Source organism: Larus michahellis, chromosome 1, assembly GCF_964199755.1.
Source record: "Larus michahellis chromosome 1, bLarMic1.1, whole genome shotgun sequence".
Lineage (NCBI taxonomy): Eukaryota > Metazoa > Chordata > Aves > Charadriiformes > Laridae > Larus > Larus michahellis.
In genome coordinates this window covers 164213314-164239707 of record NC_133896.1, presented here as the reverse complement: position 1 = coordinate 164239707, position 26394 = coordinate 164213314, and the positions used below count along the sequence as shown (strand labels likewise).

Genomic DNA, 26394 nt, shown 5'->3' with positions numbered 1-26394 from the left:
CCCGCCTCAGGGCCTGCCAGCGCCCTCTCACAGCACCCGCCACCAGCAGCTGCCCCGCGGGTTAATTAACGGAATGTATTCCCTCTAGAGGGGGTCGTGGCCACCCGCTTGGCTGGCAGCGAGCCCCGCGGGCGAGCGGGGGGGCTGGGGGGTGGCGAAGGGGGGGGGGGCGGTGGAGCCCCGCCGTCCCCCCTCCCTTCGCCACCCCCCACCCCCCCGCGAGCCCGGCGGGCCCGGCAGGGGGCGCCGTCCGCTTGGCTGAACGGCGGCGTTTTGGCCCATCGCGGCCGCCTTAGCCGCGCCGTCCGCGGCCCGCCGCGGTTCCTCGGGGTCTACCGGGCCTCGGGGACGGCAGGCGGGGGGGGGGGGAAGCGGGGGGAGTGTGCGCGCGCGTTCCGCCAGCGGCGTCCGCCGCGGCCGGGCCGGCGCCATGTTCACCAGCACCGGCTCCAACGGGCTCTGTGAGTAGCGGGGAGGAGGGAGCCGGGAAGAGGGAGGTGGCGAGGGGTGTGTCGGGGTGGCCCGGCCCCCCCCCCCGTTTCGCTGTGGGACGGGGGGCGCCGCCATGAGGGACCTGAGGCGGGGCGGGAGGGAGCGGCTCCCGCCGCCCGGCCTGGGCCTGAGGGAGCTGCTGGCTTCCCTCCCGTTTTCCCTCGTGGAACAAAACTTCTCAGGTATTGAGGGCTGTGCCCCCGAGGCTGTTTGCAGGGCTGGAGGAAGAAGAAGGAAAGAAGAAGAAGAAAAAGACTTGGAAGAACTGGACCGACTGCGGCGTGGACTTTGGCGCCGCAGCCCTGAAGAGCAGGCTGTGGGACAAATGATAAGTCAAAACTTTGCTGACTAACGGCGTGCCTCGCACAAAATCCAAATCTGAGCGTGAAAGCGCCCTCCGACTAGGAAGGAATAAGTCTGGCGTTTTAGAAGGGTTATTAGTTGTAGCTGTATTCTCTCTGAGGCATCCACGTGAGGTGGGAGGGAGTATTTTTTGCAGATGGATCTGATAACACTGTACTTGATTCGCAGCTCCTGATTTTTTTTAAAATCCCCTCCCCCCAGTAATAGATACTGTCAAAGAACAACCTTTTAGTGGCCACGTGTGTTGTATAATTCCATGAGAAAGAAGGCGATGTGAAAAGTATACTTGTCTGGGCAAATGGCTGGAGAGTCACGGTCAGTATTTGAAAGTTTTTCCAAGATAGGTCCGTCAGAAGGATGAGTGGAAAATTGTAGTCATAAGAAACATATTTGTGCGAGGAGAAAAAACTAGAGAAGATACCATTCTGCAAACAGTAAATGTTTTAGCTTTTTTTATTTTTTCTTCTGGGAAACTGTTACAATGTGCACTCTTACTGAACTCACCTGTTGACCTAAAGTAATTTTTCACAATAGGACTTGGCTGGTACAGGTGCACCGACAAACTCTACTAGAGTCAGGAATTTAGGTGGCAGTGACATAGGCCCACCTAGTGCACAACTACGGCAGTTTAAGATGTCCCTGTGCCCTCAGACTTCTGCTTCTGCCGTTGTCGCAGAAGTGTCTACTGCAGTAGCAGCAGGTATGTAGGATTCAGTCATTCAGTCACTGATGTGCAGAATCTGATGGTTTAGGCAGTCAATTAATCAGTGCCTGATGTTCCATCGGGGAAGTGTATGTGTGCGTCCATGTTCTGCTCTGCCCCAGGGTCTTGGGAGCAATATCCTCTAGCAGAAGGGCAATGACAATAATATTGTGAAGGGCAATGGTAGATAAATAGACCTGTGTCAGAGACCTGAGATAAAATAAACAGACACCTGGTTCAGCAGCGATAAGTCTAAGGCTCCTGTAGCCTGGTGTGCCATCTCTTGTCAGACTTCTCAACATCCATACACTTTGGTTCAGTCAGTACCACAATACCATTTGGTAAAACTTTGTAATGCTAAGAGCTTTGTAGACGTGTATCTTATGTTATTTCAAAAAGTGACCCAGTTCTTGGTTATATTTCTAGTAGATTAAGGCTTTTAGCATCTTCAGAGGTTGATGTGGTGGTAGAAATGTAAGAGGTCACTGTGTTCTTTTTGCCTTGTTTTCACCCCTTTCTGCAGAATTCCCCTCTTTAGCAATGGCAAAACAAACAAAAAACAAATAACACCAGGGTTCTACTAGATTTTGGTAATGTGAATTTTTACTGGGCTTCTTATGTGTTTTAAAAAGGGTGCCAGAGACACCCTTGTACCTATTTTTTTAGAAGGAATCCTGGTTTTGGCCTGCTCACCTTTTTAAAAAGCTTCTTTTTGATCTTGAAACTTCTTATCAGAAGCTAAGTAATTAACTCGCTTGTAGTATTATGGTTCTTACAAATTCTTCTGGTTAGTTAATTCTTGAAATTGCATCTGTTACTTTTCTGAAAGAGATAAGAGTAACCGGTGGCTCTTAGTGTCAGCAGTTGCAGCTGGATATAAACTTTTTGCTCCATCTGGTAGTATTAATCTAATGAAGGGTGATAGAATCTTGGACCAGGATATTATTGTCTATGTTCTTTGAATTCTTTGTTTATTATTTCTTCTGCTAATTTTAGAATAAACCAAAATAAATAACAGTGGACTATATAATTGTAACAGATTGTGGAAACAATATAAAGATTAATTTAATAGTCTGTTGTCATTAGAGGTCTAAATGAGAGAAACAACTCAAGAATCCTTGTGTTTTATTTGATGCAGTAAATAGATCAAATTCGTAATCAGTGTCCTACAAAGCCTCTCTCTTTTTGACTAATACTCCATTAGTCCCTTTTTCCCTTCTCGCATCCTGTCTTCTTGGTGTTTCTAGGCTGCCTCTCTCATCTCTTGATGTTTTGATGAAAACAAAACTCTTCTTTTAAAGTATAGGGAGACTGACATGATTAGGATATTTTCAAGCTGTTTGCGAAATACGTATTTTAAACTGGTCTTTGACCCTCATTGTGTAGAATTAATTTAATTGGAATATTAAGTTTTGGGCATTTTTCATCATACGTTATTCCTCTAGCTTTAAAAAAATTTATGGAACTTCGACTGACCCTATAATAAATTCTGTCTTTCGTTATGTCCCAGGCATGTAACTGTATGTGCTTAAGAGAAGAGGGCTTATAATTCAAATAAAAAGCCTGTGTGCTTGTTAAAATTAAGTTATTGTTTAGTATTCCAAACATTTAATATGACAAAATGAAGAGATGACTGAACTTTGGTAGACCAATGCCACTTAGCAGTATACTGATGTACTGTTTCTAGGGAACATGGGAGGAAGACACTGTGGCTTTCTTTTAGCATAATTTATTTATAACATTTATTTGGGAAAATCTTTGTCTGCATGCATGAACAAAATCTTGAGCGCTAGTGAGTAAGTAAAAAACTTAAGCATCTTAATTTTATCAATGAAAGGAGTTCAGCTGTGTATCTATTTGTGCAGATTACTGAGTAGCTGCAATTCCAGATTTCTAGACCAAGAATACTGTCGGGTTCGCTTAATCCGAATGCATTTTAGTTTTATATTATCAGGTGGCCCTGACATACTACTACTGACATAAGTTTAGCTCAGATAAACTTTTCTGAAGTCCACTTATCTACTGTAGCTGTCCTGGTTGTTATTGTTCTTCGTTCAGGGTAAAGTTGTTGTTGCATTATTTAGAGTCAGTTGATAAAACAGCCCTAAAAAACACCATCTAGATCTAGCCATAGATAGAGCCTTTGTCTCTTTTTGTTACGTGGATCTTTGCTTGGTTGATGGCCAAATTTTATTTCTGCTAAATGTACCCCTGCTATGCTGAACAAACAATATTTTCAAAGTTGTTAGCAAGTACAAACTATTTCTGTATTATTTACCTTGAGATAACTTTATGGATCATCTCTGTACTATGGGTGCCAGTGGATGCTATGCTATGATATGATATGTAGCTAGACAGAAAAGTACATTTCACGTCCTAGCCCCATAATTCAGTGAGGTGAATGATATTATCTTCATCCAAGGAGTATTACAAACTTGTAAGTTCTTTATCATAGATTCAGCTTCAAGTATTCCTCATAAGTTTGACTGCTTCTGTTGAAGTTAGTCTTTATTGTAAATAATGCTTGAATAGTTGGGCCTGTGTAGTGAAGTAGTCCTTGACCTTGTCTGTGTGCCTTTTAAGGAGATGTCTCATGACCAAGCACTGCAGTTAAGGTGAGTACTTAAAGTGTTTCTTTTAATATTTTGTTATTCTAGTTTAAGAGGTTCTGCGTATACATTCTCCCTCCTGCTTCTCCTCTTCAGTATCTTTTAAAACCACATGCGTAGGCAAAGAGGTTCTTTAAAAGTGACATTATAAGAAGCAGATATAGAAAAGCAAACTCCTCCAAAAAACAAATGGTCTAACCCCAGGTGCATGTGAGCCAGTTCAGACAAGTAGGTCCTTTGCTAGCAGTGATACGCTGGATTCCTAACGGGCAGTATCAGGTGTAGCAGATGATGGCGCTTTTGGGAGCCGACAACACGCCTACTGAGGGCATGACACACACAAGTTTGGTTAAGGAGGTGTAAAAATAACCATACCTGGTACAAGTTACAACTACGAGATACGGAAGTCAGGAAGCAAGTAGGAACAGCATTTAAAAGGACAAAGACAGTTTGCCCTTGTTAAGGGAAACTGTTTCTGTTATCTGGAATATTGGAAGAGCTCGTATGCCCTGGGGGGAAAAAAACCAATTACTCTGGATAGTAGAAAGCACAGCATGGGCATATACAAAATGCTAACTCGGTTGAGTTGACTTGTAAAACGACATTGCAGTATGTTCAGGAGGCATGTTGCATCACCTGGCTTTCAGGAAGGGCTGTGATGCTGGACCCAGACTGGTTTCTTGTGTTGCAGTCTGCCAGCAACGTCCCATGAAGAATGCTGCTGAAACACTTCAGTGGCTCTGCAAAGGCCAGCATGAGTGCAGGAAGACTGACACTGGGCTGGCCGTTTGCTTTACTGTAGTGCTGCTTAGCTGCATTTGCTGCTTGTTCTCCAGCAAGAAGCAAAGTATGGTACACAGAAGGCTTTCTGTTACAAGACACCAAGGCCTTTCCAACAACTTAAATCTGTAAGACCAACACCAAACTTTTCTGCAGGCATTGTAATACCCCTTCCCAATACCCCTTCGCGCTATGTGCAATACTGCATGTGACTATAGTAGGAAAGCCTATTAGAGCTTGTCTTTACTAAGGTAAGATCTGAGTCCGTGTTTTAAAGCCTATCTACTTGCTACATCTGGAAAATATTTGACTACTTTGCCTACTACACACAAGCTACTTCATGTAGTAGTAGAGAGTAGAGTCCTTTGAACTTGCATGTAAGCGTTTCCGTTAATGCAGCTTATGCTTTTGCCTTTCTTTGAAACTTGTAGTGCAGTGCTAGCAATTTGTTAAAAATCCCCAAGGCAAGAAGGGAACGCTGTGCTCCTCTGCTTGCATAACCTGCAAGACTGAACCGTGTTGTGCACAGGCGTCAGGAAAATAATAAAGGTATGTAAATTGATGCTTTGTGGTACAACTGAAGGAAAAACGAAGTATGTGTTGAATATATCAGACTTCTGTGCATAACTATTATTCAGTACAGTGCTATATGGGAAAACAAATTAGCTTGTACATCAGCATGCCACAGTGCAACCTGGTTCAAAGTATTAGCTTGAGTTCTGAGAGCAGCATAGCCACATCAGTTCCATTAGCCATGCATTGAACGCCACAAAAATGTGGCTATTCTGCTGCTGCTGCAGAGCTAGCTTATTTCAAGCTAGTGTGGGGAGCTCCATGTGGTGGTGTGGTGTAGCCATACCTGATATTTCTCATAGCGTATACTAATAGTAGTACGGTAATATGATCTGCGGTTGAGAGGAAGAAGAGGCTGCTCAATGAGGTGAGCATTTTTGTTAACTTCAACCTTTTCGAATATCCCTTTTAGAAACAAAGGTTTTCTTTTTTTCTTTTTTTTTTCTTTTTGTAGCTCATTCTGTTATCGTTTGTGACCTGGGGTAAAACCATCAGTTTTCTCAACAGTAAATGTATAGGTAACTGGTTTGATTATAGTCTTACCCGTGCCTTTTAAAAATAAATTTAAAACATGATCACAGTTGGTTTCTTTATTGACTTTCTTAGTATATATACTAACGTTATTCACCTCTCAGCTTCTGCATTAGGTTTATAAGTATTTGATGAAAAATTGTTCCTGTAGTGATACTCTTGTTACTGTGTTCATTACTGTGTTCACTTGCAGGCATCACAGTGATTAACCACCAGAGTATGCTGTGAAGTGACAGTCTGAACACAGGATCCCCATCCTGTGTCTGTGCCTTGTGCCCAGACCAGGGGCAAGAGATGCTCCCCTGACCCAGAATGCTTTCATTCCGTCGTGTAATACAGGCAGCAGTAACTTCACTGCTTTTGCAGGGTCCTCTGGTATTGTGTGGGGTTTTTTCAAAGGATGAAATACTACAAAAATACTTAAACTAGATTGAACAAACTCTAAAAAATCATCCTACGGTTAAATTCCATCCTACCAGTCAGCACACAGTCTCCTGGTGTCTTCCAGATTCCTCAGAGAGTATTACACATGTCAGTATCTCTTGTCATTCTCCGTGCATGGCATGCTCTCATTTATTCTTGGCTGCTGTTCAGAACTTAGTGCATAGTTATAATAATGACAAGCTTTTACTCCGCAGATCTAATAGGATTGCTCCAGTCTCCCAAAGGCAGACACTGATGTCTAGGAAGCACTTAAAAATTACTTTTCAGATTCGAATATCTGACAGTGAGTTTCATCAATAAAGGACAAGCAAGATTGTCCAGTGTTCAGGAGGAGGTGTTCCTGCTGTGAATGCTATTTCTGTCTGATGTGTAACAAACTTACATCTGAAGGAAAAATAGTATGCCAGAGTCCTTGAAAACTGGCCGTTTTGAAACTTCACTTTTGGCTGATGAACCTGCTGCAGGTCTTGGCTAGATTTTGCAATACAGTAGATGAGTATCTGCATGATGGCTTAATGCGGGAATTGCAAAACCACCTAAAATACAGTTTCCATAACTGCATTTGGGAAGTACTGTGCATTCAGATGTGCATCAGTTATGGTTCAGAAGGTTCACAGATCTTGTGTATCAGCATTAAAAGGTGGTTGGTTCATGCATGTTTCACGCCATTATAGTAGCCCCCAGCAGTTAATTTTCTGTATGAAAGTGATGTGTCTGCCTCATAGCAGCTGGGTTTGGGAAATTTGCAGGGTAGAGTGGGGAAAAAAAAAGCTGTTACACAGCATGTTTCATCTGCAGCACTGGTGAAAGCTCAGTAGGGAGCCCCGCAAAAACTGTCCTGAGCTAATTTGAGCTTCTGCAGCCACTGCTCGTCAGCTGGCACTGGCAATGAGCTCCTCCTTGGCCAAGTCAATGCTTGAGTTTTGGGCTCAGAATAGCAGTCCAGGGGGTGAAGTTGTTCCCTGAAAAGCCCTTCTGAAACAGTAGCTTGGTCTGCCTGTCTGTTTTGACATGCTCATCTGCTGTCTCTTCTCACATGGGGGTGGTGAGCAGGCAGGGAACAGGAAAATAATTTCAAAAACTGTAGCCGTTTCTGCTACCACAACTTTCGTATTCTTCTCATTAGTGCAATGGGGGCTTCTGAAGTGGCAACTACCTGAGCAGTTGTGCCATAACCCTCCCCCCCACCAAGCTTGTGACAGACAGACACGTATATTCCTTAACTCTCTGTACTTTGGATGGGGTATTGGCAGCCAAAAAAGTGTTAGGTTGTGGAAGACGACAGTTCATTGGCTTTGTAATGAGTGTAGGGGTAGAATGTGAAGATTTACAGGTGGTTTTCTGAATCATGTTGCATTTTAGCATCAGCCTCACATTGCACAGTGGTAGCGCAAAGGTTGGGACGTTTGCCTGTGAGATTATGAGGGCAATTTTGGAGAGAACTTCTCCATTGCACCAGAGGGAAGCAAAGATCTGTAGCAGAAGCTACTTCTTTGCTCTTCGTCATAGCATGGGAATGTTTGCTGGTTATTACAAGATTACTCTGTTCACTTAGATGAAGTTCAGTACGTGTGCTGTAGCACCAATGCTATTACTGCCTGTTGTTTGAAAAAATTGCCACTTAAGGAGTACTTTGGGATTGCAAATTTATTCCAAGGTCTTTGAAGTTAGTCTTTGATGTATTTTAACTCTTCAGGGTCAAAATGAGAGTTTATCCTTTCATTCTACTTTCTTTACGTGGTATAGGGGCACTGTGTTTTTCTCCTCCTTGTGCACATTTACCTTGGTGCTGCCAGTGGACACTGGTGCCCAGTATAGGTTGTTAGTACATGTTTCCGTCCTGCACACGGTTGCAAATCCATTGGACTAGAATTTTGCTTTCTGACTTTACCTTTACGTTCTAAGGAAGGAATTTGACTTGGATGTCAGAGTGCCTGATTGTACAGTATCTGAAATCATTAGTAATTTTTGGTGTTACTGGTTGAGACATTCCACAGCAGTGGGAGGGTTAGTTCTTCACTGCTGACCTCACAGTGGTCCTTGATAAGGATCCGTATGCTGTTGAGGGGTAAAGCAAACTATTGCATTGTATAGTGAAACCCTTGGAAAAAACATTTCAGGAGATGCGTTGTTTACTGGGAAGAGTTTGTCTTTCTCAAGTTTACTGGACAAGAATAAACTTAATCAACCATGATGACATTTTGAGAAGCTTGAGAGTAAAAGTTTCCGTTACTCATGTGACGTTCTCTGTGGGTGACTGTCACATTAATGGGTTAGTTCCTTCTGTGGTTTTTCACTTGGCGACACGCTTAAAATTAAGTACTTTGCCTCTATAACAAGGTTTAAAGTGTCTAAACTAAAAGCTAAAAGGAGGCTCATAATAAAAATGTGTGTTCACACTTTTGGAGAAAATAGATAAGGTTCTGTTGGTTGGTTATTTCTGAACGCATTCAAATTAGGAATGAACTTGATAAGCTAAAGTAGTTCAAGTGTGTATTACCTGTAATGTAAAAATGATCTACTGATACAAAAATTACAGTAAAAAATAAATTTTAAACCTGTATAGAAATATATAGTGGGAAATCTAGTGATCTGCCTGTCACGTTTTTTTTGGTAACATGATTCTTATGTGAAAATTATTACAGGATTAATGAGTTCATGTAAAAATTCATTTAAACTCATGAAATAATGTAAATGTATTTGATAGTAAAATAGCAAGTTTTTTCAGACTTTGGTTTAGGAATGTCTACTGTTGTGACTACTGCTATTGTTCTGATTTAGACTATACTTACAAATATCTCTTGTATCCTAGTTATAAAACTGACCTTTTCACATTAAGAAATGTTAATTTAATTAACTAAAGGAGCACTGTCTGAGGTTTCAAGTGAATATGTGTGTGCATTGTGTGCACAGTAATTTTCAGGCAGCTCCAGCTTCTTTTTTCCCTGCAGTGTTCTACAGTACTCTGATGGCTGAGTACAGGCTTTTTTGAAGCATCCAACTAAATAAATAATTTTAAAAATGGACATCTAAAGACTATAGACTTTATTTTTGGACAGCAAAAAAAAAAAAATCCAAAGAAAGATATTAAATTGAAAGGTGGATAATTTAATTGCATTTTAAAAAAAAAATCAAACAGGCTTTCTGCCCTCCTGATATGTCTCTCAGAGAAAACCTAATCATAAAAGTAGAGTTTATGGTTAGCCCAGTAACATCAACCTGTGTCAATCCAAATCACTGCCTAGTTTCTATAAAGGGATAGTTCTTCAAGGCATTAGTTGCTTAAATGGAGTAAGGAAAGTGAGTCTGTGAATAATGAACTCAAAGGTCTAGATTAGCAACTGAAAGAGGAGTTTTAAGTACAAGTTTACCTTACGATGCACATAGGAAGAGATGTTTTCTTCACATGGTGAGCATCAGAAGACTGCAGACTTCAAGGTGGTGTGAACTGAGAACAGTTAACAGTGCCCATCAAAGTTCTTGGTGTCATTTGTTAGTACTTGGATGAGGATCCTGCTTAAATTACGTAGTCAGAACCATTTTTTATGTCGGTGGGATTGTGCCATGATCAGAATCTTGGCTTTGGTGCCTATTACCATCTTCCTTTTCCAGCAGTTCACTCGTCTAGTGTTCAGCAGATATTGACAGAATCATTTATGGTAGTCAGTTTACCTGGATACACACTAATGTTCCCTGCGTTGCACTTTTTTAATGCAGTTTTGTTCTTCCTGTGCTTCTGCTCTTTTTTTCCCATTAGCACTTTTAGAGTAGTCTTATTGCTCCTTTTGTTATCTAAGAATAATGGCAACAGAGCTACAGATTTCATAATACCATGCAAAAAGGCAGTTGTCTGAAAATTACTAGGTTCTGTGCTGTAACTAGGATGCTTGGGAAGGAAGTAAATGTGATTAAAGTTGCGTGTGTGAAAAGAGGAGAAGTCATAGAAGAAAAAATATTTCAGAGTTTCTGTATTGGCTTGATTGGTTGGGCAACAGTTTGCGTTTTGTTGCATCAACTACACCAACAATTTAGGATGAATTGCTGGGTCTGCTCCTGCTGGATGTTCCACTTGACTGTTTTTAGTAAACATGTATTGCAGATTTCTTTGTTCTCTGCTTGCTTTCTTCTGAATGTCCTTTCTGAAAGTCATGCTACTAGGGGAAGAAAGTTCTGATTTCACAAACATCCTGATTTTATTAATTTCTTTATTAATAATTGCAATGACTAAATGGAAGGAAGATGAATGTCATATAAATTAACTTAGATACGTTTCTTTGAACGGTGAATCCAAGTGTCGTGAAGAGAAGGTCAGTTTATTCAGGACATTTATTCAAGTAGTTCCTGCTTCATAGTCTCTAGAATAAAAGCTAACCTTAATCCCTAATGCAAAGGAAACAGGTATTTGTTTTAACTAAATTTGCATGTGTATTTTGCTAGTGAAAAACAGTGATTGTTTTATTTCTGGAACCATGATTGAGCCTTAGGAGGGCTGCATAGGAGGGCATGACCTCTGTAGGTGCAGAGAGCTTAGGTTTAAGTACAGCCAAGCAATTAATTTTATGAGAGAATGTTGAAAACCAAAGGTCTGATTAATATTTAACTGTCATTAATATCTACAAAGACTTCCTTTGGTTGGTGTGTTTTTCCTATCTATTTGCAAGTTGTTGAGAACTTGGGAAGTTGTTGAGATAAAAAGTCAAGGTGGTGCCACTGCTATTATGTTTTCCAATCACCTGTTTAAATATGTCACTTTTTAAATGTGAGAAATTTTTCTCTAAGATGCGTTTTTTGTTGTTTGTTTTTTGTCTTTAAGATAAGGCACCTTTGTCAAAGAGTCTGTTATTAGTCCCAAGTGCCATCTCGATTCTGTTGACTTTGCTCTTCCAACATTATCAGAAGTTCTTTGCATATAACCTACAAGCTATAAAAGAGGATTTTCAGGTAAGAGTCAGTTCATTTTGTGTGGAAAGAGACTGCAAATGATGTGATTTACCTGCCCGCCCCTCCCCCAGTCTGTTTCTTCTCTGGTTCTTTCCCTTTGTTGTAGACCAGCTTGTTCTTACCTTTTTTTATGTCACCTCAGTAGGCCACTATTTGGAAAAAGTGAGGACAAACTGGTCTGAGACTTATCAACGTAGCTTTTCATTTTGTTCTTTTGTCTGGGAAATGATTGGGTTTGTATCATTTTTCTTCCACTGGCGTTTGGAAGCTTGCTGTGAATAAAGTGTGATTTAACCCATGTAATAATATAAGTATTTTGATATGCATGTCACTATCTCATTTTGCTTAGTTTTTGAGGTTGAAGAGGGCTATTGTGATCAGATGCTCTGATTAAATATGATTTATTTTAATAACAGAGGCCATAACTTTCACTCTGTAACTTCTGCTGTGGTTAGTTGTCGGAAACTAAAATTTTCCTGTCGAAGAGAACTGCTGCTTCTAATACGAAGTATTAGAATTCATGTAAATTAGAATTCATGTTTTTATTCATGTAAAAACATGATGGGGGAATTTGCCATCCTCCCCACTAATGTGCTGAATTGTTTAATTATCTTACTAGACATTTCTTGTTTATTCCCAGTTCAAACTGAGAAACTTTATCTTCAGGTATTGTATCTTGTAAGGTTTTGTTCTCAGCTTAATTAAGAATCCTCTAGTATCAGTTGTAATTGTCCAAGTAATGCACTTGGAAGTGATTAAAGTTTTCTGGGGATTTGTTTGTTTGATTTTTTTTTTTCTTTTTTGGAAATGGCATACTGCTGCTCAACAGAGAAGGGTCAGCAGATGCCTCTGTAATTATCTTACTTTTTTCTGATGCAACTGTAAAACATATGGGTATGTAGTCCACTTAATGTCTTTGAGAACGCCGACTGTAGCCTGTAAGCCTTAAAAGATTATTAGACCTACCAAGTGATTCTCCATGCTGTTGCACTGTGAACTTTCTTGTCAAGAACAAGAGCTTTATTGTAATGATGTAGATTACAGCTCATATTTTCCAAGTGTCTTGCTAATGCTGTGCAGCAAAAATACATAAACTAATATCTGTCTTCTAAAAGCATTACAACCAAGTGTTTGGGGAGGAGAAGGAGAAAGTCTGAGAAACTGTTCAAGTTTTAAGTGGAAATTTTGTGGGTTTGGGGTTTGTTTACTTGTATGTTTGTTTTGCAGTTTGTCTTTAGAAGAGTCCTTTCCATTTGTTTGATCTGCTGAAAAACAGTAGTAGCTGCGTTTTATTCAAAGAAACCATCTTTACTGTGTCTTAAGCATAAACATTTGCAAGTGTCTGTAGAAGCTATGATACTTTTATTGTGATGCTTTGGGGAACTTGTGGGTTTGGGTTTTTTTCTTTCCTGAAATTGTTGTTTCATTTATTGTGGTAGCCTTTGGAGTAAGCTATGTACTATATAATTGTGAACCCCTGAGATCAGGGAGACCAGATTGTTTGACGCCTGTCTGATGCTAATATTCAAATGAGAACACTTAAAAGAAATATTGTTTAGAATAAATTCATATATGGGGATGAGTTTAATGGAATGGAATTTTTCCAGAGGCTGAACAGACATTTTGGATATTGGATATTAACACTTGTTAAAGCTGGTAGAGAGTGTAGGAAATAAAGTGTGCAGTTGAAGAAGACTGAATTTGATTTGGAAGGCAAAATATGTACTGTCCAAAACTAAAAGATCTTCGTCTCCATAAAGCGGATCCTCAAGAGCAGTGAGAATGCTGTGTGTAAAAGGAAGATCTTTATTACATTAGACCTATGCATTTTTTAAGCTGGCTGAAGTAAAGAGCAATTAGGCTTAGAAGCCTTCCATAGTCTATATGAGGGCTGTTCAGTTAATGTGTGTCAAGAAATGTTGAACTGCAATGTCACAGCCCTGCCAGTTTGGACTTCAGGAGGGGTGGTACTTATGCTGCTGGCTAGGTTTTAACATTGGGCGTGTTGACATGGAACAGCTAGAATGGCGAGGTCCCACTTCTTTCTTCTTCTTCAGTCCTCTGGTGTGCTGGGGAAGTTAGTGGCAGAAGCATCAGTTAAGGCCTAAAGACCTGGAGAAACGTAAGGCCCAGGTGGTGTGTTGGCACTTGGACTTCCATGGAGGGGAGAATGCGTAGTGGGATGGGACTTAGGAAATGGAGCAGGGAGAGCCAAAGATGAGATGGAAACTAGCGAGGGAGATGAAGGACAGCAAGGAAGGTTTCTGTAAGTACATCTGCAGCAAAAGAAAGGCTTAAGGAGAGCATGGACCCAGTCCTTATTGTGGTAGGGGACTAGGTGACAAGACATACGGAAAATGCCAAGGTATTCAGGCAGATATACTTACTGGTTTGTACTAGTATGTTTTGCCTTCAGGCCTCCAAGGTCACTACACCTCCTAGTAAAGTCTGTGAGAGTGAAGCAGTATCCACTGTGAGAAAAATAGTCAGGGATCACTTAACCCAAGTTAATGGGACCAGATGGGTTGCCTCTGAGGGTGCCAAAGGAGCTGGAAGTGTAATTGTGAGATCTTTCTCTAGAATCTTTGAAAGGTCTTGGCAGAAGGATGGTCATGACTGGAGAAAGGCTAATGTTACAGCCGTCTTCAGGAAGGAGAATCCATGTAACATCAGGCCACTCAGCCTTAGCTTAGTCCCTAGGAAGATGATGTAGCAAATCTTTTTAAAGCCATTTCTGAACACATGCAGGACACAAAGGTGACTGGGAGCAGCCAACCAAAGTGAAGTGGACAGATCCCGTGGGTCACAATTGGTTGCACAGCTGGTATTGGCAACAGGGTTTTGTGCCCATAGGACCGACTCTGAGGATTGAGGACTACTTGGAAGAGATGGGACCCACCTAACCGAGTGGGACAGAAGCATCTTTCCTAACAGGCTGACCAACTTGGTGAGGAGGTTGGAGAAGACAGGAACAACACAGGAGGGAGATGACAACCCACAGTCAAGTGAGGAGGCAGTGGACTGGGTTAGCCAGCTAAGGCTACAGGGTGACATAAGCAGAGGGGATCTCGTAATCGACAAAACAGGACTGAAAGGGGCCTATCTCAAGTGTATGCACATAAATAAGGAAGTGCATACAGGACGGCATTATGTGGGACACCCCGATATGTTTTCTGGGAAATCAGCACGACTGGGTGCCTCTCATAAGTGTCTGTACACTAGTGCCTGCTACATAGGGAACAAATAAGAGGAATTAGAGGTCATATGCCATTACAGGGCTGCAACCTCACTGGGGTCACAGAGATGTGGTAGGTTAGCTCATGTGATGGGAGTGCTGCAACAGGCAGATGGAAGTTCTTTAGGAAAGACAGACAAGGCAGGAAATTGCTCTTTATGTGAAAGTGCAGCAGGACTGCACAGAGCTTGGTCCTGAGACATGAGGAGTTTGAGAGTCTATGGGTCAGGATTAGGGGGCAGACCAACACAGCCAACTTTGGTGGTGGTATTTGCTACGGGCCACCTGATCATAAAGAAATAGATGAGGCCTTCCTCAGACATGTGGAAGAAACCTCACAATTTCAGGCAATGGCTCTCATGGAGCACATTAACCATCCTGATATGTGGTGGGAAGGCAACACAGCAAGGCACAAGCAGTGCAGGAGGTTTCTGGAGTGCATTGATAGCAACTTCCTAACACAGATCATTGAGGAGCTGATGAGGGGACATGTTTTGTGTGGACCTCATACTTACAAACAAGGAAGAAGAACTGGTTGGGCATGTGAAGATCAGGGGCAGCCTCGGCTGCAGTGACCATGAGATGGTGAAGTTCATAGCCCTGAGAGGAGGGGACAAGGCAAATTGCAGGACTGCAGCCCTGGCTTCAGGAGAGCAGACTTTGGCCTGTTCAGAGATCTGCTTGGAAGACTCCTATGGGATACAGTTCTGGAAAAAAAGTGTACCAGCAGATCTGGTTGGTTTTTGAGGGTCATGTCCTTCAAGCTCAAGAATGGCTCATCCAGTGTGCAGTAAGTTAAGCGAAGGTGTCAAGAGGCCTGCATGGATGAACAAGGAGCTCCTTTTATGTTTGACTAAACTCAAACATAAAAACAAAGCACACAAGAGGTGGAAGCAGATCAGGTGACCTGGGAGGAATATAGAGACATTGTCTGAGCATGCAAGGATCGATTAGGAAAGTGAGAGCCCACCTGGAGTTGAATCTGACAAAGGATGTGAAGTGCAACAAGAAGGGCTTCTACGGGAATATCACCAAATGGAAGACTAAGGAAAATGCGAGCCTGCTGCTGCATGGGAATGGGGACTGGGAGACGGAAGACATAGAAAAGCCCAAGATATCCAGTGCTTGCATTGCCTTGGTTCTTTACTAGTAAGGCTTGGTTTTAGCAATCCCAGGCCCCTGACATCAGCATGAAGATCTGGAGCAACGAAGGCTTAAACTTGATGAAGGAGGATCAGGCTAGGGAGCATTTAAACTAACTGAACATACACAAGTCCATGAGACCTGATGGTATACACCCACAAGTTTTGAAGGAGTTGGCTTATGTCACTGTGAGGCCACTCTGGATTATCTCTGAAAGGTCACTGCAGTCAAGGAAGCTTCCTGAGGACTGGAAGAGAGCAGATGTCATTCCTATCTTCAGGAAAGGCAAGCAAGGAGATTGGAGAACTACAGGCCAGTCAGCATCATCTGGATTTCTGGGAGGGTGATGAAACAGGTCCTCCCAGAAATAATTTTCAGGCACAACAATAAAGTGACTGGGTGTAATCAGCACAAATTTATGAAGTGGAAATCTTGACTAACCTGTTAGCCTTCTGTGGTGAGGGTAGATGACTGTCTTAGTGGGTGAGGGGAGAAAAGTGGACGTTGTTTATTTTGACTTAGTTGCTTTTTACACTGTCTCCCGTAACATCCTCAGACAAACTGATAAAGTACAGATGAGATAAGTGGGCAGTGAAGTGGATTGAAACCTGGCTGAATTGATGGGCTTACAGGGTTGTGATCAGTGGTATAAAGTCCAGCTGGAGGCCAGTCATTAGTGGTGTACACCAGGGATGAATATGGGGGCCAGTACTATTTAGTGTCTTCATAACATGGACAGCAGGACAGAGTGTGCTCTCAACAAGCCTGTGGATGATGTAAAACTAGTTGATACACCAGTTAGTTCTTCTGCCTTTCAGAGGGGAGAAGAGGGTCAACAGGAATCTTATGAAGTTCAGCAAAGGCAAATGCAAAGTCCCGCCCCTGGAGAAGAGTAACCCCATGCACCTGTACAAGCTGGGGGCTGACCAGCTGGAAATTTGCTTTACAAAAGAGGCCCCAGGGGTCATAGCGGAGACTAAGTTGAACAGGGGCCAGCAATGCAGCATTGTGGCTAAAAAGGCCAACAGCATCCTGGGCTGTGTTAGGAAGAACTTCACAAGAAGGCCTGGTGGGGCGATCCTTGCTCTCTACTCAGCCTCAGTGAGACCTCATCTGGAGTCCTGTCCCTTGTGTTGGGCCTCCTGAGTACAAGATAGACCTTGACATACTGCAGGGAGTCTGGATTAAGGCCAACAAGTATGGTCAGGGGCTGGAGCATTCGGCATATGAGGAGAGGCTGAGAGAGCTGAGATTGTTTAGCCTGGAGAAGTGAAGGCTTATGGTGGATCTTACTTACCAGTGTATGTAAACACCTGACAGGAGGGAGCAAAGAAGAGGGAGCCAGGACCAGTGAAAGAACAAGAGGCAATAGACACAAATGGAAATACAAGAAATTCCATTTAAAGAAAAAGCTTTTTTAATGTAAGGCTGATGGAACAGAGGAACAGCTTCCCCAGAGAAATTGTGTAGTCTCCATCCTTGGAGATATTCAAAACCAGGCTGGACATGGTCAGTTAATGTCCTGCTCTAGTTGACTTTGTTTTGAGTGAGAATGTCAGACTAGATGATCTCCAGAGGTCCTTTCCTACCTCAACCATTCTGTGATTCTATGAAAGCGTGCCTGACCAACTGGTTGCTTTCCTCCATGAGGCAAGTGGTGCTGCAGATAGCAGTAAGTCAGTGGATTTTGCGTACCTTGACTTTAGCTGGGCCTTTAACTCAGTCTTCCATGGTGTCCTTGAAGCCAAATTGGTGAGATATGCATTGAATAACTGGACAAGATGATGGATGGAAAAATGGCTGGATTCTCAATGGAGTTATGGTCATTAGTGCAAAGTCCAGTTGGCAGGTATTCATTAGGGGAGGACCCCTCAAAGATCAGTGCTGGCACCAGTACCGTTTAATGTCTTCATTAGCGACCTGGATGATGGGATGGAGTGCTCTCTAAACAAGTTTGTGGGTGATCCAGAATTGTTGGGAATGGTCAATATGTTGAAAGGGCTGCTATTCAGAGAGACCTTGGTAAGCTCAAGAAATGGGCTGATGGGAACTTCATGAATTGGAATGTCCTGCTTCTGGGATGGAATAACCCCAGGCTGCAACAGTGCAGGTGGGGACGGGGGTGGGGAGGGGGGCAAGTGCTTGGAAGTAGCTCTGCAGAGAAGGACCTGTGGATCTTGGTGGACAACAGGATTCAACAGTGCGCTCTTGCAGCGAAGAAGGCCAACCATCTCATGGACTGTTAGGGAGAGTGTGGTCAGTAGATCAAGGCAAGTGACTCTACTCCTCTAGTTGATGCAGTGCTCTAGATGTGGTCTCACAAGAGCCGAGTTCTGGGATCCTCAGTACAAAAAAGATACGAACACACTGGAGCGGGTCCACCAGGACAGTCAGGGGGTTGGAACATGTGACATACAAGGAGAGGCTGAGACAACTGGGTCTGTCCAGCCTCAAGAAGAGAAAGGAAAGAGGAGACACCTTATTGCTGTCCACAAGTACCTGATCAGAAGCTATAGAGAAGCTGGAGCGAGAGTCTGCTCAGAGGTGCACTGAGGTAGTGCAAGAGATAGTGGATGCAAGGCGGAAGATCAGAAATTCTGCCTAGATGTAAGGACTTGATTTAGTTTTTATAAACCATGGAGGTGGCCAAACACTGGCACAGGTTGCCCAGAGAGGTTATGGAATCTCCATCCTTGGAGGTGATCGCTTGACATGGCCCCGAGCAAGCTGATCTGATTAGACCTGCTTAGAGCAGTACACTGGACTAGTTGGTATCTCAAGGTTGCTTCAAAAATAATTGTTTTTTCTGTAATTCTATAATTTACCAGGGTTGTGATTTCCATTTTTATTTGTAAATGTGAACTAGGGAAATAAAAATGTATTTTATTTCATTTCAATTGTAAATTTATTTTCACAGGTACCTCTTCCTTGAAAATGTTTTATTTTTAAACAGACTTTTGAACTCTCCATAACATTGTACTCTATTTCCCTCCTTAAATGCACTGCATTCCTGTTGTCTGAATTCGGTATTATATTCACTCTAAGCACAAATTCTGTAAAGAATTTCCTTGAAGGAAGAGAGACTTAACATGACAATCTTTAACCTTCTAGATTTGGAGAATTGTATGTGGGAGAACAATATGTCTTGATTTGAAAGACACGTTCTGCAGCAGTCTGCTCATTTACAACTTTAGAATATTTGAAAGAAGATATGGCAGCCGAAAATTTTCAGTAAGTTCCAGTTTGTTTTTTTTTTAACAGAAACTGGTTTTTATGCTGTTTATGTTCTCATAGTCTTGGAGTAATATTGCAGTTTTATTACTAGCATTTTGGATAGAAATTTATGTTAAAGCGTTTTAAAAAGAATTCGGTTTCCATAGATCTAAATTTCTATTGATACTATCTTGCAGTTGGTAGATTATTCTAATTAAAGTTTGCAGCTGTATCAGTTGAAAGTTATCAGACCCATAGAATTTAATTTTGCTAACAAATGGAACTCTTCATTCTTCAGTATCTAGACATGTAGATATGTAATTATTAATTATTAATAATTGTGCTAAAGATTTTATTTGTCTTAGTGGAACTAGTATAGTGGTTTTCTTGTTTTTTTCTTTTATTTGGAGATACATTAAAACCTTGTTCTTAAACTGTTGAATTAATTCAAATTAAACTTTTTCTTTCCAGTCCTTTTTACTGGGTGCCTGGATGCTCTCAGCTTTGTTTGATCTTCTCCTTGTAGAAATCGCTGAGTATGTATTTGGCATCACCATCAACAGCTTGCCTTCTGGTTTGTAAGTAGCTCCTAATGAATTAGTTATTTTAGATGTAATTTCAAGGGATTATTTTGTGCAGATTTTAATTAAAAAAACCCCCAAACTCTTCATGTAACCCTTCAAATTAAATTGAATCCTTTTTTGAACTACAGTGTAAAGATTCTTGGCACAGCTATTATATTTTCAAACACTCGTTTCCTAGTTGTGATCTGTGGTTAATTAATTTATAATTTATCCATATAGTGATTACTTTCCATTCTGCTAGTCCTATTTCCACTATCAGCATGATTGAAATACAATTTGCAGTGCATAAATTATCGCCATATTTGGTTTTGTTCAATTCCGTAAATCTGAAAACTGAAATCAGGTTGGTGCTGATTTCTTTCTTAAATCACAAAGACGGCACAACTGGAATTCATATCTTTATGTTCACTTTTAAATGCGTATGCAGTTATATGCATTCCATATTGGTATTTCGTATGCTTGTGTTTCAAAAATTGAGTGCTAGAGCATGTTATTCCATTTAGCGCTTGCATCTGAAGTCCTTAAAGCTGTAAGGTATTTAGTGGTTCAGTTTCGCATAATCTGCATTTGAGACTTCTGCACTTAGTAAGAGTTGTACATGTTAGAGCTGTAGAGCTTGCAGAGCCTTTGTGGTTAAGCTGCTGACAAGCGACATCAGCCTCATACAGGCTTGAGTTTCCATGTGTTGCACGCCCTGAGGTCATAATAAAAGCTTTTGGAGTGAAATTTTTAATACCAAACACCATGCTAGGCTTTTTTTTACTTCTGCTTTTTTAGTGTGTCTCTTAAGGGCTGATTTAATAAGGAAGAACAAGCATGCGTTTGACATTATGAAGATATATAATTTTTTTGTAGTGTGTGAGTATTCAAAAGGAGTCGAAAGCTTGAGTAGTACTGCAGTTATGCGTCATGTTTGCTACCTTGATGTTTGTAGCTGGGACATAGGCTGCTAATGTGTCTGCACAAATTCAGTATTTTCATCTGTGTAAAAAGATACTTTGTGGAAGAGCAGGGTGTAATAAATGCGCACATCACACCCACAGGGAACTAATGAACAGTTTGACTATCATACCTTCTGATGGTATTTTTATCTATAACTACAGAATGTTGTCAGTTAAAAAATTCTTTGATGTTGATTTCTTTGTAGTTGAATGAAATATAAATGTTACATATGCTTTCTCTTTAAGTCATGCTAACATTGATCTCGAGAGAATTAAGCTAATTTTAGAAGTGTGGGATGTACAATAGTTTCAGGAGCATTTGTTGTGCAAATATAAAAAAATTAATATATACATTGCATCATAATTCTTCACTGTTGTCTGCTTTATTATACTAATACTATTTCATGTCTGGCAATATTCACAATCTTGAGATGACGAAAGCATTGGAAAGTTTAACACTGATGATACTAGGTTTTAGTTCATTTCAGATTTACAAAAGCTGCTGAGCAAATATAAAGAGGTGCAATTATTATTCTGCTTCTCTCATATTTACAGTGCAACAAATATATCTTGTTTTTTCTGGCTATAGAACATTCTTCAGTGTAGTAAGAATGCTAGAATTCAGAAAAATAATCACTTGCTTACATTATAAAATTCCCCTGACCTTTTTTTTCCTCTTTTTATATCATTTCACTGTTGATATTAGTGAGTGATCTTACACTCCCAGTTCGAAAACTTTTCCTGCGCACACTTCGAAGGTAATTGCGATAAAGGATTACACTGATGACTCTTGCCTGAAATTGTTTAGAAACGATATAGTACAGTATAACATCCAAGCATGTACTGAGATTCATGAGAAAGGTGGTAAAGGCTGCCCATGGATTGTAAGCTGTTCCTTCTTCCTGCAACATCAGGAAGGCAAAGCAAATGTGGAAGGGTACAAAGCAGATGAGTACTTGAGCAATCAGAGTAACTATAATTCTTATGGATCTCTCCTTGGCCTTAGGCTTCAGTTTGGAAGTCTTGCCGCGGATAAAATTGTAAATAATGACTAGGTAACACCCCATCATGATAAACAAGGGAATCAAAAAGAAAAAAATCAAGCGAGAGAAGTTCAATGTATTTACTTCCTTCAAATGGATGATATCAAGCATTTTCAGGCAGGTGGTGAAATTTGAGGTTTTGTCTGGGTCAGATTGTAAAAACAGCAATGGGGATGTTGTTGCGAGGGTCATGATCCAGATTCCAGTGCAAGCCAGCACAGCTTTTTTTGTATTTTTTAGTTCTTTGACATGCTTGGGCTGGACAATAGCCATAAATCTGTCTACGCTTATAAAAGTGAGCAACCACAGAGCAATGGCTGGATAAAATACAGTGAAAGCACTGATAATCCGACAGAATGTATCTCCAAAAGGCCATGTTTCTTTCCCATGGTAGATTATCCGAAAAGGCAAAGAAAGTATGAAAATTATGTCAAGTAATGCCACATTCATCATATATACAGTTATTGTTGTCCTCTTCTTGGTAGTGCAGCTGAAAACCCATAGTGCGGTGGCATTCACCAGCAATCCCACTGTGAATACAAAACTGTAGAAGACCAGTGATGCAATCCTGTATTCTTCAGGGTGCTGATTTCCAGGCATCATATTTTAACTGAATTTAGGAATAGTTGTTGCACTCCATATATACCCTGAAAATAGACGAAATATGAAAAGTTATTTATTATATCAAATAAAAACTGTATTTAGACACAAACAAGATGTTGTAGGATGGCGTCTAGTGATGAGATTGTGTTTAGCTGTGAAAATGTGCTAGTCTTGCTGCTTTTTCTGACTACCAATACATTATTGTGCTCTGAAGGAAGTACATGTACTGTGAGACTTGTGAGAAATAATATTTATAAGCTAGTTTTAATTAAATATTTTTAATTAAGAGATTTCTTATATAAGGAATCACAAAGTCTAGACTGATCAGCTACTTGTAGTGTGCTTTAGTAGCTGATGATTAGACTGAAACAGTTGTAACTGAGTAAGAGAGCTATTTCCTAAAGAAAATATTTCTTCAAGTTGTCCCTGTTGAAAAATTAATGACTAAAACTAGTTATAAAAAGAAATAAGTGAGCATGGCATGTAGTGACATTTTGGTATGCAAAGTGAAGTATTGACTTTGCATTTTATCTGCGTAAGGAACTACTTAGGTCCCAAACGAATAGGTGCATGCCGTTGCTCATAAAAGACATTAAAAAGCTACCTTAATAGCTATGTAGCTTCTAATACAGTATTTAATCCCAGGGCGACAGAACCAACCAGCTGACATATGAATGAGATGGAGAGATCGATAAACTTCCTAGTTAAAAAAGTAAAAAGATGGGAAGCAGCTCAGTCTCTAACCAGGGCCTGTGTGAACAGTGTTTTTGGGGGGGACAAGTTGCTGTCTGGTGCCTAGCTGCCCCAGAGCACACTTGTGTTGCCTCTCTCAGCTTCTTGGCCGTAGGAGCTGGACATCTGAAATGTCATTATGCAGACCCCAGTGATGACAGCTGAAAGAGGTTATCCTCTGGTTTATTCTGGAGCCATATGAGGATGGCAGACCTTACCTGGTGTTTGCATGGGTGCTTTGGTTCACCCGCACCCCACCCCACTTTCCTGGCTCTTGCTGTGGTCACGGTTTCATGACTTTGCATGGGAGGGTTCCTCTTTGGCCTTTTACCCAGCCCTGTGGCAGCTTTGTGAAGAGGAGGAGGAAAGAGTTAGTTGTTTATCTGATCTTCCCACTTGTGACAGATAGCCAAGTAACTTCTACAGCATCAGTTAGGCACTAAACTGTTCCCAAGAGGGCACAATTCCTGTGTATTTTATCTCCAAAAATGGAGAATGTATTAAATAAAAGCTTATTGTTACTGCTCGCCTGGTTTATGCTTTCACTGTAATGTTAACAGGTACTTTTTTCAGTGGTACAGGAATACATCATGGATCGAACCAGGGTTTGTTAATCTGGCATTCTGGTTTGACACTGCTATCAGCTGTTTCTGAGAAGAGTATCCATGGCATAACTATCTTAAGTATGACCTATTAAATCTTTTCTCAGATTAGTTTCTGCTGTGAAATACGAAGTTTGGACTTCTGATTTTCTCAAAATTCTCCAGTTTACAGATATAAAAATACATAGAAGTCTCTAGCCCTACACTTTTATCTCAAAGATTTTTTTTTTATTAGCTGTACAAAACAAAAAGGTGTGTTTTCAGATCAGATGAGGTCATTAGAACATGTAACAGAATGTATATTTTGTACGGGAAAAGCTATACGTATAATACTGACAAAAAAAGATGTTTGGAGGGCATCTGTGTGAATGCCTCTAAAATACCTCATGGTGTGAAGAACACTAAAAATAAAAAAATTAAAGTGTGATAGCAAACCTTATTGAAAGAAAATTTTTGTAGCACACACTTGCACAGTTGAAATATTATCTGGCATAGTGTTCCGCTTTCATTACTGTTGCATAAAATTGTCCAAATACTGCTTAATGCACACACACACACACACCATCCCCTGCCCCACACATTAAATTGGTTTTTTTCTTCTCTGTTCTTTTTTTTTCTCTCTTGCTAATGGTTGTGTATGACACAGTACATGTCTACTTATCTCAAGATCCTGACTGACTTAGCAGGTGAATTGAGTAGTAATGTATAGGGTAGGTAGAAGAATTTGCTTTTTATAGACGAATGTTAATAAACAGCATGGATTTTGGTTTTGGTTTTGCGCTTCTCTCCTTTTGACTTGCAGTGACTGTAATCATTTCTGGTCAGGTCTTGTTTCCGAAATAACCAGCAGGCCGATGTTGATGGGAAGAGGGGAAGCTGAATCTGGCGTGAGCTTCGATCGGAACCTGTGGTTCTATGTCTTGTTTGCTGGTTATTTCAAGTTTGTGCCAGTTTTGAGATATCTCAAAGAATTGGGCCTACTGTAACAAAAAGGGTTGGATTTTTGTGTTTAGTTGTTGAAGACACTGTTTCCAAATTTTGTGGGTTTAAATACATGTCAGTGTTATAATTAGGTATTTCTCCTAAATATAATTTTAAGAATCTAAGACTTAACATTTATTTAATAATTAAAAATAAATAATATTTAATAAAAATTATCAAATAATGAGATTTTCTAAAAGTGTGTAGTTACCTATCTGCATTTATACATGAATGCAGATGTTCTGCTTTTTCATCAGTACTCGTCTGCATGGAGTTCAGGTTGATATCTCCCAGGTCAGCCCAAGTAGATCTCTGGGTGGATGGTTTTGCCCTAGGTGTCATTTTTCATAATGGGAACACTTACTTACTGGTATTGATTAAAGCGCCTGCTGAAGAGCCCCTGGAGTCACTGGTTTCCAGATGTCTGTCTGTGTTAATTCTACACGATTACTCTGATGTTGGTCTGTATGTTTTATCAATCTGGGTTAATTTTTTAATGATAGCTGAGGTCCTGAATGTCTAACGTGAATTGTGAAAACCATACAGGTGCTGTGTACAAGAACAAAGACTTTCAGAACAAAACCAGAATTAAATCTTTTACTCGAGATTCTTACTATGAGTTAGGTAACAGTGACTCCATTTAAAGGACTGTGTGTGTATCTCTCTTCCCAATCCCCTTTTATTTTTTCCTTTGGCTGTCCCTTACGTTTGCTCACATTTCCCTGAGGAGGACCTGGCTTTCACTGAAGCACAGAGAGACCAAGCAACAAGATCTTCTCCTGGTTTTAGTTTAATGAAAACAAACATTTTTCCCTTAGTGATAACTTACTTACCAATGCTTTTTGTTATTGCGTATTTTAAAATTTATTGTTAAAATGCTAAACAACAGTATTTATGGTACAGTGCTTTTACAAATGCAGTCGTTTCACTTTAAATGTTCTTTATAGAATGCTGCTGATACTTTGAAAGTGCATTAAAGAACGTCTTTTTGTAACGGTTGGACTCAGTGACCTTAAAGGTCCCTTCCAACCTAGACGATGCTACGGTTCTGTGGAATAAATGCACATGTTCAGCTTCTGAAGAAACAAGTCTATCTTAGCAACATATATAAACATCCAAGTTACTTTGTTGGCATAGCATAATGGATTGTTACTCACCTTTCGTGGACTACGGAGTTTCTTCAGAGATGCTCCTTTCATAGCCCCAGTTCTGGAGAAGGTTTACACTTCCTCTTCCCTGCTCAGCTTCGCTTAGCTAAAATAGCTCCTCTTCGCAGGCAGGAAACAATGACGCAGTCTAGCTACTTCTGAACTTTTATTGGTCATACTTGAAAGTATCTTGCTGAAATTTCATGTACATGTGGTGTCTGTGAACTGATAATTCTATTACCTTTGAACAGGCAAGCTTTTATAGTATTTCCAGTGTGGTCATACTGGGCTGTTGTACTATGTATCTTTTTATAATAAATTTTTAAATGTTTGTGGTATAACGAAAGCATATGTTTGGTTGGTGTTTACATGCAAAGGTATCTGGAAGAGTATCCATCTTAGTTATGCAAAAGTTTCTAATAAGCGCAATGTGAATGTGTTTTCTGTAAAGCATAGTCTGTGTTTTGTGGAAATCCCCATTGTATTTATCTTTGCCTTGGATAGTAGTCAGCCTGAAAGTGACAGAAACTTGCTACATTTGAAACGAGAAGTTTGATTCACTTGAATACATGGTTTCATTTAGGCCCGTACTTACCATATTTTACTAACACCACAACAGTAATGTTTCTATATTTTATTTGCTGTCTAAAATAATACCATGCCTAATTAAGAGCTTTGCAGAAAAACACTGTGTGAAGGTTTTAGCCTTTATTAAAATGGAGTAAAATCTCTG

The 26394-nt window shown here is 40.6% G+C and overlaps 2 protein-coding genes across 6 annotated transcripts in view; one reads left to right on the top strand and one right to left on the bottom strand.

Annotated features, from left to right (window-relative positions):
• Positions 1-266: 266 nt before the first annotated feature.
• The window catches only part of UBAC2 (UBA domain containing 2), a 104550-nt gene continuing 78422 nt past the window's right edge, over positions 267-26394 (top strand). Inside the window, exons 1-4 of one of the 4 annotated variants that reach the window (XM_074562314.1) lie at positions 267-461; positions 11309-11436; positions 18926-19045; positions 19499-19605. In XM_074562314.1, the coding sequence (XP_074418415.1) occupies positions 431-461; positions 11309-11436; positions 18926-19045; positions 19499-19605 (386 nt within the window). In that variant the 5' untranslated portion in view covers positions 267-430. Of the gene's footprint in view, positions 462-527; positions 825-1353; positions 1556-11308; positions 11437-18925; positions 19046-19498; positions 19606-26394 lie in introns of those variants that run through there. The other 3 variants (XM_074562304.1, XM_074562295.1, XM_074562312.1) reach the window with 3 other exon arrangements.
• Positions 20469-25758, bottom strand: GPR18 (G protein-coupled receptor 18). 2 transcript variants are annotated; one of them, XR_012584175.1, is made up of 3 exons: positions 25671-25758; positions 23149-23276; positions 20922-22242 (listed from the first exon to the last, which is right to left on the bottom strand). XR_012584175.1 is itself a non-coding variant. In XM_074562324.1 (2 exons), exon 2 carries the CDS (start codon positions 22196-22198, stop codon positions 21233-21235), a length of 966 nt encoding a protein of 321 aa, XP_074418425.1. In that variant the 5' UTR covers positions 22199-22242; positions 23149-23280; the 3' UTR covers positions 20469-21232. The 2 variants fall into 2 exon arrangements, 1 of the variants encoding a protein (XP_074418425.1); XM_074562324.1 differs by lacking the exon at positions 25671-25758 and having other exon boundaries at positions 20469-22242; positions 23149-23280.

Excerpts from the sequence above, each read along its gene's own strand:
- GPR18 (XM_074562324.1), bottom strand. The coding sequence starts at position 22,198 with ATGATGCCTGGAAATCAGCACCCTGAAGAATACAGGATTGCATCACTG.